General features: G+C 42.7%; 1 protein-coding gene across 8 annotated transcripts in view; it reads right to left on the bottom strand.

Annotated features, from left to right (window-relative positions):
* The window catches only part of svild (supervillin d), a 112,849-nt gene that overhangs the window by 58,699 nt on the left and 38,803 nt on the right, over positions 1 to 15,347 (bottom strand). For 4 of the 8 annotated variants that reach the window (XM_021565408.3, XM_090202403.1, XM_090202402.1 and 1 more), the window contains exons 3-5: positions 10,130 to 10,164; positions 2,922 to 2,983; positions 1,065 to 1,186 (exon numbers count right to left, since the gene is read on the bottom strand). In XM_021565408.3, the coding sequence (XP_021421083.3) occupies positions 1,065 to 1,186; positions 2,922 to 2,983; positions 10,130 to 10,164 (219 nt within the window). Of the gene's footprint in view, positions 1 to 1,064; positions 1,187 to 2,921; positions 2,984 to 9,337; positions 9,779 to 10,129; positions 10,165 to 12,722; positions 13,298 to 15,347 lie in introns of those variants that run through there. The other 4 variants (XM_021565413.3, XM_090202406.1, XM_036946612.2 and 1 more) reach the window with 3 other exon arrangements.

Genomic DNA, 15,347 nt, shown 5'->3' with positions numbered 1-15,347 from the left:
TACAATTAGACTGGGAAAGTGTTAGCCAAATTGAGTTGAGTGTTAATGGTGTTAATAATCTTTAGTCTAGTTTGCTCGTCTAACAGTGTTATCAGAACATTTTGAAAGACTGTCATGTAGCCTACGATAACCTAGTATAACAGGCGGATTACTTTGCTTTTCACTCGCGTAGTAGCCGAGGCTATATCCCGACTATATCCGAAAAAGGCAAATAAGTGGAGGTGGCAGCTCATCTAGTAGTTTGCTAATATCTAATTAGACACATGTAGCATGCAATAATGTAGCATAAATCAAGTGTATTATTTTGCTAAAAGCCCACGGAGGTCGTGAAATATGAACACAAGACTCGCATCCTTTTGAAAATATAGATTGCTATTATTTTCTGTGCTTGTCATGAAATAACATAGTCCCAATTTAACACCCTACGCCTGCTCCCTACTAGGCGCATGATCTGTCCCAGGCGTAGCTCATAGAAGGGCTTACACCCAGGTGGTGCCACAGGTATCATTTGTAGGTCCGGTTTAGGGCACATTTTATGTCGGACGTAGAGTTTACTAACCACTTACAACTGGCACCAGGTGCACTAGCCTGGCCACACAGACAGGCCACAGTAGCCATGCTGATGGGTAGCAGACTGTTGTAGCTATGGTAATGAGAGCATGGCTGTACTTGGTGCACTATCCACTTGGGATGTGGGTGATTTGGGTTGATGTTGAACTTTGCTGGGAGGAGTGAGGAGTTGAAGTGACCGGTTCAAGTACCTGCCACCCACAAAAAAAATACACAAAGGAAAACGCACACAACACAGAAACGTACACCACCACCGTGTGATACAACTTATCTGACAGGCTGACTGTGATGTGTATTTATCTGTGCTGACTCACTACACTAGCAGACTAGTGACATGTTGCTCCCACGCACCAGGAAACACTTAAATAATAACTGTGTGTGTGTGCTCATGTTTATGTTTTGAGTCCATAATCCAGTGTATAATCATTCAAATTTGTAGACAATCCCATGACCTTATAAATATAATACAATGATATCTCCTCGACGCCGCCTACCTGCCTGCCGCCACCATCTCCTTGCTTGTGATTGGCTGGGTGTGCGCTCGGCTGTTGTTGTTGGCATGGCGACCACTCCCCTCTGTTGTCAGGGGGGACGACTCTTCAGTCTTCTCCAGCCCCTGGTGGAAAAGGGATTCATGAGTATTTCCCACATTAGACAGCGTCCCCGGGGGTTTCAGGGTGAGGTTTCCCATAGATAAAGGTCTAGGATAAGCTTCCCCTCCCCTAATTTGAACCTCAACCATTAGTAAGGGAAAATGCGAATCTGACCCAAATCAGCGTCTAGGGGCAGCTTCACCCTACTCCAACCCTGGGGAGGCGACATTGTGGTTTTACTGTCCCCAAAGTTCCTCTGTCCAGTGTCTGTGTTCTTTTTCCCATCTTAATCTTTTATTGGCTAGTCTGAGATATGGCTTTTTTCACAACTCTGCCACACACAGGGGCACCATTCACAAACTCGATGAGGAGAAAGAGATTGACGAGGAGGGAGGAGAGTTGTGTCTCTCGAGAGTAGTGTTTCTCAGCCAGCCAGTGCTGGACTGGAGCCCTCAATATAAATAAACAAATAGAACACCCAGGGAACAGGACAACAAGTGAGTCCAGACCTACAGCAGAGCAGATGTCGATGAGAACCATACTGTCTAAGGTGTACAATGTATACGTCTATCTTTTTGGTGCCTGGGTTGCATTAATTAGGCACCAAATAAATAAAAACAAATGGAAGAACAGAGGGGGACAACCCAAAATTGAAAAATGTTACCATGGGCCCTTATGAATATGATCCTGAACACATCTCTTTTTCTATAGTTCTGAACTATTCTCAAAGATGTACACACCCCACCACAACACGTGTGTTTTCCTGTATGTGGTGCAGGGCCTACAGCCTCAGAGCTCAATTCAATGTATTATAAAAGATAACCAACTCCCGCATAAACAAAACGCACATTCATGGAGTACATGAGTATGAGCACCCACAGACACACACACACAAAGTGGGTGCATCTCTTTCTTGAAACACTGTCTTTTGCTACCATCTGGGTCCACTTGGCCAATCCCTGGCACTCTCCTAAGAACAATTTTAGAACCACAACAGCACCGCTTCCTTATTTTAGGCCTATGACTACACAATCCCCTCATGGAAGGCCAACAGCCTGGGAAAAGTCAGTTAGTTACTCTGTTACTGTGCTTTTCTGTAATTTGGTTTAAAAATGTGTGAACGTGCACACAAAAAAAAGGGGCAGTACCGCGATATATATTTTTTTATATACACTACCGTTCAAAAGTTTGTGGTCATGTAGAAATTTCCTTGATTCTTGAAAGTTTATCATTTTAAAAAGGCTAACTGATCATTAGAAAACTATTTTGCAATTATGTTGGCACAGCTTAAAACTGTTTCTAAGTGACCCCAAACTTTTGAATGGTAGTGTACATATGGCCTTGAGTATGCCTGAGTACACAGGCTTTCTTTTCCTTTCCAAATCTTGGCTAGGTTTGTACTCCAATCTCCAAGGGAGTGGAGGAGCCAAGTCTGACTCCAGGTGCGGGTCAGTCCGTATACTCTACAGGACAACTCAATTATAGAGGATATTTTGGAGTAATCAGCTTTGGGGGATATGGGACTAGGCCAGATGTATGGAGCAAGAAAGAGGAATTGAGATTGAGATTTGAGGATTGTTGGAATGGGGCCTAGGTAATACACACGCAACATAACTGCAAAATACTCATACTTGTGTACTGTAGCCATATTCATAATTGCAGCTGACAAACACCCATACAAGTATGCACAAATACATGGCTGTACACAAAGGCATATGTGCACATAAACACACAGGTACACACACACGCAGAGTATACCTTAATCAAAGACACGTCGGCAGCCATGTTCATCTTGGCTCCGTCAGTCTTCCTGTCAGTTACTGTAAAAAAAAAACACACATTAGCACACGTGTATGTGATTTGATTTAAACATTGGTCAAAAATCACACATAAGCACAAATTCACAGGTTCACATCAGAATGTTATTCTTTCATTATTGTGGAGGATATGAGCGACCCATCAGTCACCTCAGGTCTTGGATTAGGTCTGTGTGTGTTTTGTTTCTAAAACAGCTGTTGCTGTAACGCTGTTTACAGGGTTGGTTGGTTGGTTGGTTGGTGTGAGGCCCACTTGCACACAGGCAAACTCGCACACAGAAGGACAGCTCATTCACGTGCGCACACATGCAGTCACACACACACAGAGCGAAAGAGAGAGACAAACACACCTACTTCCTCCCACCCACAGATACACGCACTAATCCTAGCATAGCTGGCCTGAACACTCTGTACTCTGTCTGGGAGGGAAAAGTACTGTACATTCACCACCTGCTCTGTAAAGTGATAAGGGCCTTTCCCAGGAGCAAAAAACGTCAGAAAAGGGCCTGGGAATTCTGAGGATATCCCATCAGTTTCAGTTTTACAGACATGTGCCTCTGAGATGGCAGTCATCCCAATACTTATGGAAATTCGCCTGATGTTGCAAGAATGTTCCCAGAACACATTTGATATGTTCTTCAAAAAGGTTCCCAGAATGTTTCATTAGGTTGTGGGAACAGTCTGGTCGGAACATTGCTGGACAAAACAAAATATATGTTCCTAAAACATAAAAACTGTCCAGAGAAATCCTGTTTTTGCTTTGGCATTATGGGGTACAATGTGTAGATGGATTAAATTGATGGGGGGGAAAAAAAACTTTTAAAATGAGACCGTAAAGTAACAAAATGTGGAAAAAGTCAAGGGGTCTGAACACTTTCCCGAATGCACGGTACATCCTGTCATATCCCGACAATGTTCCCACAGCCTAAAGAAATGTTTTAGGAACTTTTAAATAATATACATTGCATTCTGAAAGTATTCAGATCCCTTGACTGTTTCCACATTTTGTTAATTAGGTTACATCCTTATTCTAAAATGTATTAAATTGTTGTTTTTTCAATTTACACACAATACCCCATAATGACAAAGCAAAAACATTTTTGGCAATGTATTAAAAATGTAAAACAGTTATGACATTTACATAAGTATTCAGACCCTTTACTCAGTACTTTGAAGCACCTTTGGCAGCGATTTTGTGGTGCTTTGAAGTACCTTTGGCAGCGATTAGAGCCTTGAGTCTTCTTGGGTTTGACGCTACAAACTTGGCACACCTGTATTTGGAAAGTTTCTCCCATTCTTCTCTGCAGATCCTCTCAAGCTCTGTCAGGTTTGACGGGGAGCATCGCTGCAAAGCTATTTTCAGGTATCTCCAGAGAAGTTTGATAGGGGTCAAGTCCGGGCTCTGGCTGGCCACTCAAGGACATTCAGAGACTTGTCCTGAAGCCTCTACCTCCTTGTCTTGGCTGTTTGCTTAGGGTTGATGTCTTGGTGGAAGATGAACCTTCACCCCAGTCTGAGGTCCTGAGTGCTCTGGAGCAGATTTTCATCAAGGATCTCTACTTTGCTCCATTCATCTTTCTCTCTATCCTGACTCGTCTCCCAGTCCCTGCCGTTGAAAAACATCCCGATTGCATGATACTGCCACCACAGGCTTTAACATAGAGATGGTGGCAAGTTTTCTCCAGACGTGACGCTTGGCATTCAGGCCAAAAAGTTCAATCTTGGTTTCATCAGACCAGAGAATCTTGTTTCTCATGGTCTGAGAGTCCTTTATGTACCTTTTGGCAAACTCCAAATGGGCTGTCATGTGCCTTTTACTGAGCAGTGGCCTCCGTCTGGCCCCTCTACCATAAATGCCTGATTGGTGGAGTGCTGCAGAGCTGGTTGTCCTTCTAGAGAATTCTCCCTTCTCCACAGAGGAACTCTGGAGCTGTCAGAGTGACTGTCGTGTTCTTTGTCACCTCCCTGACCAAGGCCCTTCTCCCCCGAATGCTCATTTTGGCCGGGCGGCCAGCTCAAGGAAGAGCATTGGAGGTTCCAAACTTTTCATTTAAGAATTATGAAGAAACAGCTCAAAGATATATCAATGGAAACAGGATGCACCTGAGCTCAATTTCAAGTCTCATAGCAAAGGGTCTGAATACTTATGTAAATAAGGCATCAGTCTTTTATTTTATTCTAAAAACCTGTTTTCGATTTGTCATTATGGGGTATTGTGTGTAGATTGATGAGGAAAGAACAAGGCTGTAATGTACCAAAACGTGGAAAGTCAAAAGGTCTGAATACTTTTGAAATGCACTGTATAACAATTTATTTTTAATAGTTTTGGGGGTTTTAAATATTGAACTTTTTTTCGGGTAACTTTGGAACTACTCAGAATGCACTACATCGACCGTCATTAAGAGAACCTACTCTGCTACAGAGTTCATATGCTAGCTTAATAGCTAGCACGAGCTGGCTAACTTTAGTCACTAGCCATGCTAGCATGTAATTACATTCCAGACCGAGTGTTGGTGGTGGTGAGCTACAATCCACCAATCACGAGGAAATGTGATGTAAACACGCTATCGTATTACCAATAAGCGTGTATTCCCCACACGTGAGGCATCTTGCATGTTCAACAGGCAGGCTCTTCGTGCCTTCTTGCCTCAGGCTCACAAAAGGAGAACATCCTCCCTGCCTGCTTTAATTGTTTAGTACCTCATTTTTTAAATAATTGTTTTGTCAACTTTGCGTCTCTGGTAGCTCTGAATTAGGCTACCAGAGATGTATTTTTATTACTTTTTCAACATTGGCTTAGTGTTAGATGACTGACATCGGACTCTGCTGTTGTGTGATCACTTCCACCTGCCTGAAGCTTTCCTCTGATCGCCGACTTGTTGACTGTCTCCCTAGTCTACTGTGCACTCTGCCGCTTCTGGAGTATTGCTCCTGGAATCTACTTTGGATTTCCCTCGCTATATAGATATCTGCCTCACTGACTCTCCCTCAGCCCGGTGAAACGCCCTATCCCTCTGAAGGGCCTCGCTCCCTGGCTCTCGCTTAGCAACTTCAGCCACTCTTGCCATAGGTTGGGCCCCAAGCATCAATGTGTAAGTCTCTGCTCTCTCTTCGCTTTTGATCTGCTGGTGTCGTTTAAATTGTGCTCTGTGGGTTCCTGCCTGTGCTAGTTTCGAGTTGTTAATCGTGTTGAGCTCTGGCTTGCAACTTATGCTGACCTTCGTGGTTGGCTAGCTAGGCTAGTTAGCTAGCTGGCTAGCTTAGATAAACTGCATATAATACTATTTAATAACTGGTTAGATGGCGTTTCAGATTACTTTAATGTGGCTCAATTCCCTATTAAATCTGTAAATTAGCTAGCTACTGTAGGTGTTGATGTCCACTGGCTGACTCATACAGTGCTAATGTTGTAGACTTCGAAATTCTGATCGGTTCTGATCAGCTTCATGAAATAATTCAAACAATTTAACGGAGGTATAACTTTGAATTGGGACTTTTGATGCGTATACAAATGTAAATCCATATGTTACATGTGGTTACGTTTTTGCTGCCTTCACTTTAATTGAAGCCATAAGGTCAGAACACAGCAGATACAAATGAGGTAATTAGAAATAACCTGATTAATTACAATTTTAAAAGCTTCTATTGTTTAGAATAGAAAATTGTAGCAAAACAGTTTAAACTGGGGAAATCAATTTCCCCTATGCTGGATGGTGGTGGTATCACCCAACACGCCCTTCCATTTCAGGATTATAGATCGTGCCAATTAGCAGCACACCGGCCACCATGCTGCAGACAGGGAACCAGAAAAAAGCTGCAAAAACTAAAATGGTAAAACATAGAAATAATTGTTAGATTTTAATGTTAGAAATATAAATCTAAGAAAGTGCACTCAACTTAGAATTAATATATGCAACAATTAAAAAAAATGTGTGTCTGATTTAAAAAAAAATGAAAACCATGCATTGGTCATGAAACGTTTGGTGCAAATGAATGTTAAAGTGCAAAGGAAAGGAATATTTAGCTGTGCGGCTACATGTGGCCGTAATCCAAAATCCACCAGAGTCGGCTGTTCAAAACTACTTCTGACACAATTCAGCAAAGACCCTTTACACACACACACACACACACACACACACACACACACACGAGACAAGGAAGTTGAGCTTCACTCTAGTTATGCTCAGTGGGGGTTTTGCGTTTTGACTTCAAGCCAGAAACCATTTTGGGAGTCAGAGTAGGAGTGCTGATCTAGGATCAATTTTGCCTTGATCATAATAAATAAGATATACAGACATGGGGAAACTGATCCCAGATCATCACTGCTACTCTTAAGATACTGTTTGACTCAAGTCCAGCCCTCATCACTTCATCCTAGACCTTTCGCAGAGATCAAAATAAACACAAAAGCCTGGAAAAGCCTTGGCAAAATGTCCACCTCTGAAGATTAGCAATTGTTCCGTAAGTGATTCCCATTCATCATGAAACAGCTTGTATCCCTCAGGGAAAGACAGGGAGCCAATTGGAAAGTGGGGGGTGGCTAGAGGGGCCAATGGATCCAGCAGCGCTGATGTGAATATTACCCAGCATCTCTTGGGACGCTCCAGAACTGAGCTCTGTGGTTGGAATTCACACATTAATTCAAAACGTCACCCGGTTCTTATTTTCAAGGGGTTAGACAACTTTGAAGTAAGTGAAATATACAGTACCAGTCAACAGTTTGGAGACAACTACTAATTCAAGGGTTTTTCTTTATTTGTACTATTTTATACATTGTAGAATAATAGTAAAGACAAAACTATGAAATAACACATATGGAATCATGTAGTAACCAAAAAAAAGTGTTAAAAGTGTTAAACAAATATTTGATTTGAGATTTTTCAAAGTAGCCACCCTTTGCCTTGACAGCTTTGCACACTCTTGGCATTCTCTCAACCAGCTTCATGAGGTAGTCACCTGGAATGTATTTCAATTACCAGGTGTGCCTTGTTAAAAGTTAATTTAATAGTTTTTTCTTAACGCATTTGAGCCAATCAGTTGTGTTGTGACAAGGTAGGGGTAGGAAACAGAAGATAGCCCTATTTGGTAAATTACCAAGTCCATATAATGGAAAGAACATCTCAAATAAGAAAAGAGAAACGACAGTCCATCATTACTTTCAAACATGAAGGTCAGTCAATTCGGCTCTCATGAGGACAGCCACAGGAAAGAAAGCTCTACCTCTAATGAACTAATGAACCTCTGCAGCAGTTACCAGCCTCAGAAACTGCAGCCCAAATAAATGCTTCAGAGTTCAAGTAACAGACACATCTCAACATCAACTGTTCAGAAGAGACTGCATGAATCAGGCCTTCATGGTCAAATTGCTGCAAAGAAACCACTACTAAAAGGACATCAATAAGAAGATACTTGCTTGGGCCAAGAAACACGAGCAATGGATATTAGACAGGTGGAAAACTGTCCTTTGGTCTGATGAGTCCAAATTCGAGATTTTTGGTTCCAGCCGCAGTGTCTTTGTGAGACACAGAGTAGGTGAACGGATGATCTCCGCATGTGTGGTTCCCACTGTGAAGCACAGAGAAGGTATGATGGTGTGGGGGTGCTTTGCTGGTGACACTGTCTGTGATTTATTTAGAATTCAAGGCACACTTAACCAGCATGGCTACCACAGCATTCTGTAGCGATACGCCATGCCATCTGGTTTGTGCCTAGTGGGACTATTATTTGTTTTTCAACAGGACAATGACCCAAAATACACCTCCAGGCTGTGTAAGGGCTATTTGACCAAGAAGGAGAGTGGTGGAGTGCTGCATCAGATGACCTGGCAGCCAACAAGCAGTCAACAAGTGCTCAGAATATGTGGGAACTCCTTCAAGCTTGTTGGAAATGCATTCCATCTGAAGCTGCTTGAGAGAATGCCAAGTGTGCAAAAATGGCATCAAGGCAAAGGGTGGCTACTTTGAAGAATCAAAAATATATTTTGTTTAACACTTTTGGTTACTACATGCGTGTTATTTCATAGTTTTGATGTCTTCACTATTATTCTACAATGTAGAAAAGAGTAAAAATAAAGAAAAACCCTTGAATGAGTAGGTGTGTCCAGACTTTGGACTGGCACTATATGTGCTGAGCCAGCATTCTTCGTAGTTCGACCAGCCTTTTCCATTTGAGAGAGTTAAACTCTGTCACACTTGCCAGTGGAACAGTTTCACGGATGGGGAACTCCATACTATCTATGACGGGACACCGAATCTGATCCCCCCACTCCTCTTCCTCCAATAGAAAACTCCAAAAGCAAAACAGAGGCTTTGCCAACTCTGCATATACACACTAAATTGACGAGCCCACAGAGCTTACCTTTCTCAGTCTCCTCTCTCCTTCTGAAACTTTTTGTATCATCAATTCGATGCCTCCTTTCTCCTCCCTTGTTTTCTTCTGCTTCTTCCTCGGTCTTTTGTATTTATTTCACTGCTTTGTATCACCAATGTTTAACTGAAGTGGGCGGTTGCGAGTCAGGAAGCGAAGAAGTGATCCATGGTCGAACTCCACAATTTTCCCTCTCTCAAGCTCTCCGTGTCGGAACAAGCACTGGGATTGCTGCAGCATTAAAGAGCTTTTTGCCACTTTCCCTTCAGGTCCTGAACATTTCCCCGTCTCACACGCACACTTGATTTATACACAGTAGCACTTAAGTCACCCACAATATCCCTCTGTTTCTCATTCACACACAAAGACAAACAGAATACTCTCTCCCTCTTACACACTCAGTCCCTCTCAAACGCGCACACACACACGGACGCAAGCACAAGCAACGCACACACGGCCTCACCCTGTGCCACCACTGCTGCTTTTGATGCTAAACATGAACCCCTGAGGTGGGATGGCCAGCTTTCAAACATTGCCTGAACTGAAAAGGCTCTGGGCCGAAAGAACCCCTTTTCATTCTGCCCCGAAGCACGACATTAGCCCTATCAATGCCCTCTTATCCCGACAGCTATAGTACCTGTGTATCTGTTTAATGTACTGTGCACTCTGTAGCCTCCTTCCTTTAACATTGAAATGTATAGAGAGTACAAAGGAGGTGGAAAGAAAAAAACTTTCTTCCTTGTACAATGGTGCCTTTGTGGCCTGTAAAAGCAGAGTTCTTACCTTCTGGCTCCTCGGTGTCCCCAGCTTCCAAAAGGCTGTTAAAAGAGAGAAAAAGAGCGAGAGAAGACAAATGAGGTCACACACTGAGATATGTGGCAAGGGGACAAACGATGACATGGTTTCACCTGCTAACACGCAGGCATGCCAGGGTTTCCATCAGCCAGTTTTTATTCCCCTTTTTGTGGAATAGTTTCATATCAATAATGTTTTTGTTTCTCAAAATCTAGAAGTTAAAATTCAACTAATGTGAGATAACCAGCCTCAAAATCGTCAGCGAATGGACTCTCCAAGGTGTTCAGTAGGGATGCTGGTCCATGTTGACTCCAATATTTCCCACAGTTGTGTCAAGTTGGCTGGATGTCCTTTGGGTGGTGGACCATTCTTGATAAACATGGGAAACTGTTGAGTGTGAAAAACTCGTTGCAGTTATTGACACAAGTTATTGACACAAACCAGTGCACCTGGCACCTACTACCATAGCCCTTTCCAAGGCACTTAAATCTCATCTTGCCCATTCACTCTCTGCATGGCACACATGCACAATCCATGTCTCAGAGCTTAAAAATCCTCCCCTTCATTTACACTTGATTGAAGTGACATCAGTAAGGGATCGTGGCTTTCGCCTGGATTCACCTGGTCAGTCTATGTCATGGAAAGAGCAGCAGGTGTCCTTAATGTTTTGTACACTCAGTGTATGTAAATGGTGAATAAAACAATGAATGTGCAAGAATTGGCGAGAGAGAGCTGAGCCTCAATCCTTGCCACACCCCCCTCCCCTTCTTGTCTCAACATTCTAAATTATACCCAAGACATTATCTTCACACATATTTAAGATGCTTTTCACTGACAGCTGCAACTCAAATCAGCTAGGCCTATTGCCACGCGCTGCCCAAATTGCAGCCTTCCCAAATAGACATAGGCCTATGAGCTTGTGATATGAAACAATACACAGCTATTTATTTTTAAAGAAGCTAATAAGTCATGCATTCTGGTGAAGTAGTTTGAATTACTTGACTCATTTCTGTACAGACAGGAGTAATTATTTAACTATGGCACCCAAATAATAAATGTACTTCCCTATTGGACCCATCACTTTTCAATTTCTCTCCTGTTCCATCTCAACTTTCTTGTCCAGATGCCAAAGGGGCAATCCTTGTCATATTAGCAACCCAGGTTTCTAGGTTTCTAACAGAGATGTTCATATCGGTCACATATGGAACCGCTTGCATGTGGACTGTTTAGAATGGTGCTTTCCCGCTAATTGCATTTTGGCAAATGTTTGAAAATGACGTTTTATTGGCTGCTTCATTAAATTAGTTGCATGTTCTGTTAAGATGAATTACCACAATCTAAATGTGATTTCAGTCATTCTGAGCACCGTGGGTGGATGCTGGGGCTGTCCCAGGCTAAAAAAAAAAATATTGGTCGACCAAAAGTTGCCAGAGAACGAGATAACTAGAAAAAAAGAAGAAAAAAAAAAAAACGGAACCTGACCCAACTAGCCTCCTCCTGTCTGCTTTTGCAGATTCTGCCATTACTCTCCTGAAGTTTCCGGTAATAGGCTACACGAGGAATCGACAACATTTCTCATGTGGAATGCCAATTTATCTGATCATTTCTACCGATCTGCGTGCCAGTTACGGTTTTCATGTGCAAATTTTCATTTCATTTAAATGTTTAATAAGGTCTTTATCTCTCAAAATAATTACTAATAGTTGACTAATTGGGGTCAGCCCTAGTGAACGCCCTAATGGATTATGCAGCCAATGCATATGGATCTAATAAATGGCTGGTAAATTGAAGTCTTACCAGTCACATTGTCTGGCACCATATTTTCCTAATTGAAACCCTGAGGCAAGTACAGGTACAGGCACACACAAAGGATCACATAAGGTCATAAAGACATTTTGATAACTTTCCCAAAATCACAAGGTTTTTCCAGCAATCCCGGTTGGAGGGCTCCCGCAATCATGAAGGAATAAGCATGGTAGGTAATCCTCCAACCGGAATTTTGCAAGCCTACATCCACGCGAGATCATAAATCAGAGAACTGTTAGAAGGCTACTTACCGTCGCCTCAATTTTCAATTCAACATTAATACACAGATGTTAGAAAGACTGCTCACATTGTGTATCCATGCACACCTACAGCCACATCACTACCTATAATAACAGCAAAGCTGAACCATTTGAAGACAGATGTTCATCTATAAGTAATGGCCTTTAAATATGGATGGAAAGCAGCTGATGTGGGGACGGATGATGATGTAACACAAGGAAGGAGCTGATTTTAACACAAAAAGAGCCTGGAGGGGAAAGCTGGGTAATGGGGAAAAGGGCACAGTGGAATAGAGGGTGATGCTGAACCACAAACGGTACACTGCAACAACAACTAGGCTGGTATCTAAGTAAATTGACCACAGCAAGGATAGCTTTTTTCACTAAAACTAACTGATTTAGCAACTGGTTGAATGCCCTTGCACACAAACACACAGCTATGCTATATGTTATGCGTCTCTACACTTGAGCTCGGCACAGTGAGCATCAAGCTAACGTTGTCTATTAGGGACTAGAGGCTCTTCCTTGAACCCTACCATTGACTCGCTGTGACATCGCTGGCGGTCACCGGCTGCGTCCGAAAACGACCGCTAGCCATGCGGCTCCCTTCAGACACCCCCCTTAGCAACCGGAGGGGTCGGCGACGCGCGGTTGACCCCGCCCCTGGCTTGACTGGCGGGTGAAGGGGAGGGGCCACGACATGCAGCGTGTCCATGCTAGAGTCCAAACAGAGAAGAACAAGAAGAAAAAGGAGAAGAAAAAAATAAAGAATGACAGAGAATGAAAGATGAGGGGAAGTAGGAAAAAAAATGTGAAGAAAAACAGACAGCCAGAGTGAACCAAAGAAGTCATAAATCAAACACTTATTTCAGTGTTTCCCCAACTCTGGTCCTCAAGTAACCCCAACAGCAGGCAGGTGTGCTTGTCCAGGGATACAAACAAAATGTGTGCTGTCGGGGGTACTCAAACACTTGTCTAAGGATCACGCAGAGATTGTGATGCTCTCAGCTACCAGACAGACACCATCTTCGTTAACCGTCACAAAGCCTGACTGATAATTGTGTTAGTACAAAAGGGCCTAGTGCATGGCTCTCCAACCCTGTTCCGGGAGAACGTACAAGACGGTAGCTCTCCAGGAACAGGGTTGGAGAGCCCTGGCCTAGTGAATGAAAAGGGGAGGGGGGCATCTTTAGATAACGAAATGGAATGCAAATTGGATAATGTTCAATAATTCATTATTGCCCTGAACATGCATGAAAGGTCAATTTTATTCCGGATGGGTTTTACTAGTGAGGATCCAGCAGTACCCAACGGTTTTTGAAAATTAGGCTAATTCGTGACTGAGCATGCTGTGTATTATCTCAAGGGTGGCGGGGTCAATGGACAATACTACTGAGCCCGTATTCAAAAATATTCTCAAGATTAGTCAAATCAGGCCCTCCCTGTTCATTATAATCTGAAAGGCAAAGTTGATTCTGCAACACACACCCTGTGAAAATGGGCCCACATCTTTGAGGTTACTAGATCCTCTTCTTCCACTGCTTCAGGAAGTCCCAAAGAGGTGACCTGCCTGCTACTTTGCAGATAGTTTTGTCTTGTCAACATATTAGGCCTACAGACATAAATAATGACATACTTGGGATGTGCATCTTTCCATTTCAAGACAATTCAATAGGCATCTAGATACAGGAGCGCCGATAAGATACAGGAACAATACGTTTTAGTTTTGGTGATAACATGTTGCATAAACACATTCATTTTACATTATAAATTCAAATCTGCTGAGCCTCTGAGCTTTCACAAAGAGTTTCAGTGTGCGTGTGTGTGTGTGTGTGTGCGTGTAATATATACAGTGCCTTGCGAAAGTTTTCGGCCCCCTTGAACTTTGCGACCTTTTGCCACATTTCAGGCTTCAAACATAAAGATATAAAACTGTATTTTTTTGTGAAGAATCAACAACAAGTGGGACACAATCATGAAGTGGAACGACATTTATTGGATATTTCTAACTTTTTTAACAAATCAAAAACTGAAAAATTGGGCGTGCAAAATTATTCAGCCCCTTTACTTTCAGTGCAGCAAACTCTCTCCAGAAGTTCTGTGAGGATCTCTGAATGATCCAATGTTGACCTAAATGACTAATGATGATAAATACAATCCACCTGTGTGTAATCAAGTCTCCGTATGAATGCACCTGCACTGTGATAGTCTCAGAGGTCCGTTAAAAGCGCAGAGAGCATCATGAAGAACAAGGAACACACCAGGCAGGTCCGAGATACTGTTGTGAAGAAGTTTAAAGCCGGATTTGGATACAAAAATATTTCCCAAGCTTTAAACATCCCAAGGAGCACTGTGCAAGCGATAATATTGAAATGGAAGGAGTATCAGACCACTGCAAATCTACCAAGATCTGGCCGTCCCTCTAAACTTTCAGCTCAAACAAGGTCACTCTGGATGAACTCCATGATCACTCTGGATGAACTGCAGAGATCTACAGCTGAGGTGGGAGACTCTGTCCATAGGACAACAATCAGTCGTATATTGCACAAATCTGGCCTTTATGGAAGAGTGGCAAGAAGAAAGCCATTTCTTAAAGATATCCATAAAAAGTGTTGTTTACAGTTTTCCACAAGCCACCTGGGAGACACACCAAACATGTGGAAGAAGGTGCTCTGGTCAGATTAAACCAAAATTGAACTTTTTGGCAACAATGCAAAACGTTATGTTTGGCGTAAAAGCAACACAGCTGAACACACCATCCCCACTGTCAAACATGGTGGTGGCAGCATCATGGTTTGGGCCTGCTTTTCTTCAGCAGGGACAGGGAAGATGGTTAAAATTGATGGGAAGATGGATGGAGCCAAATACAGGACCATTCTGGAAGACAACCTGATGGAGTCTGCAAAAGACCTGAGACAGGGACGGAGATTTGTCTTCCAACAAGACAATGATCCAAAACATAAAGCAAAATCTACAATGGAATGGTTCAAAAATAAACATATCCAGGTGTTAGAATGGCCAAGTCAAAGTCCAGACCTGAATCCAATCAAGAATCTGTGGAAAGAACTGAAAACTGCTGTTCACAAATGCTCTCCATCCAACCTCACTGAGCTCGAGCTGTTTTGCAAGGAGGAATGGGAAAAAAATGGGGAAAAACAAAT

The sequence above is a fragment of the Oncorhynchus mykiss genome, chromosome 16 (assembly GCF_057628025.1).
Source record: "Oncorhynchus mykiss isolate SJ-2025 chromosome 16, ASM5762802v1, whole genome shotgun sequence".
Lineage (NCBI taxonomy): Eukaryota > Metazoa > Chordata > Actinopteri > Salmoniformes > Salmonidae > Oncorhynchus > Oncorhynchus mykiss.
The sequence above is the reverse complement of the archived record's forward strand: the minus strand, read 5'-3'. Positions and strand labels throughout refer to the sequence as shown.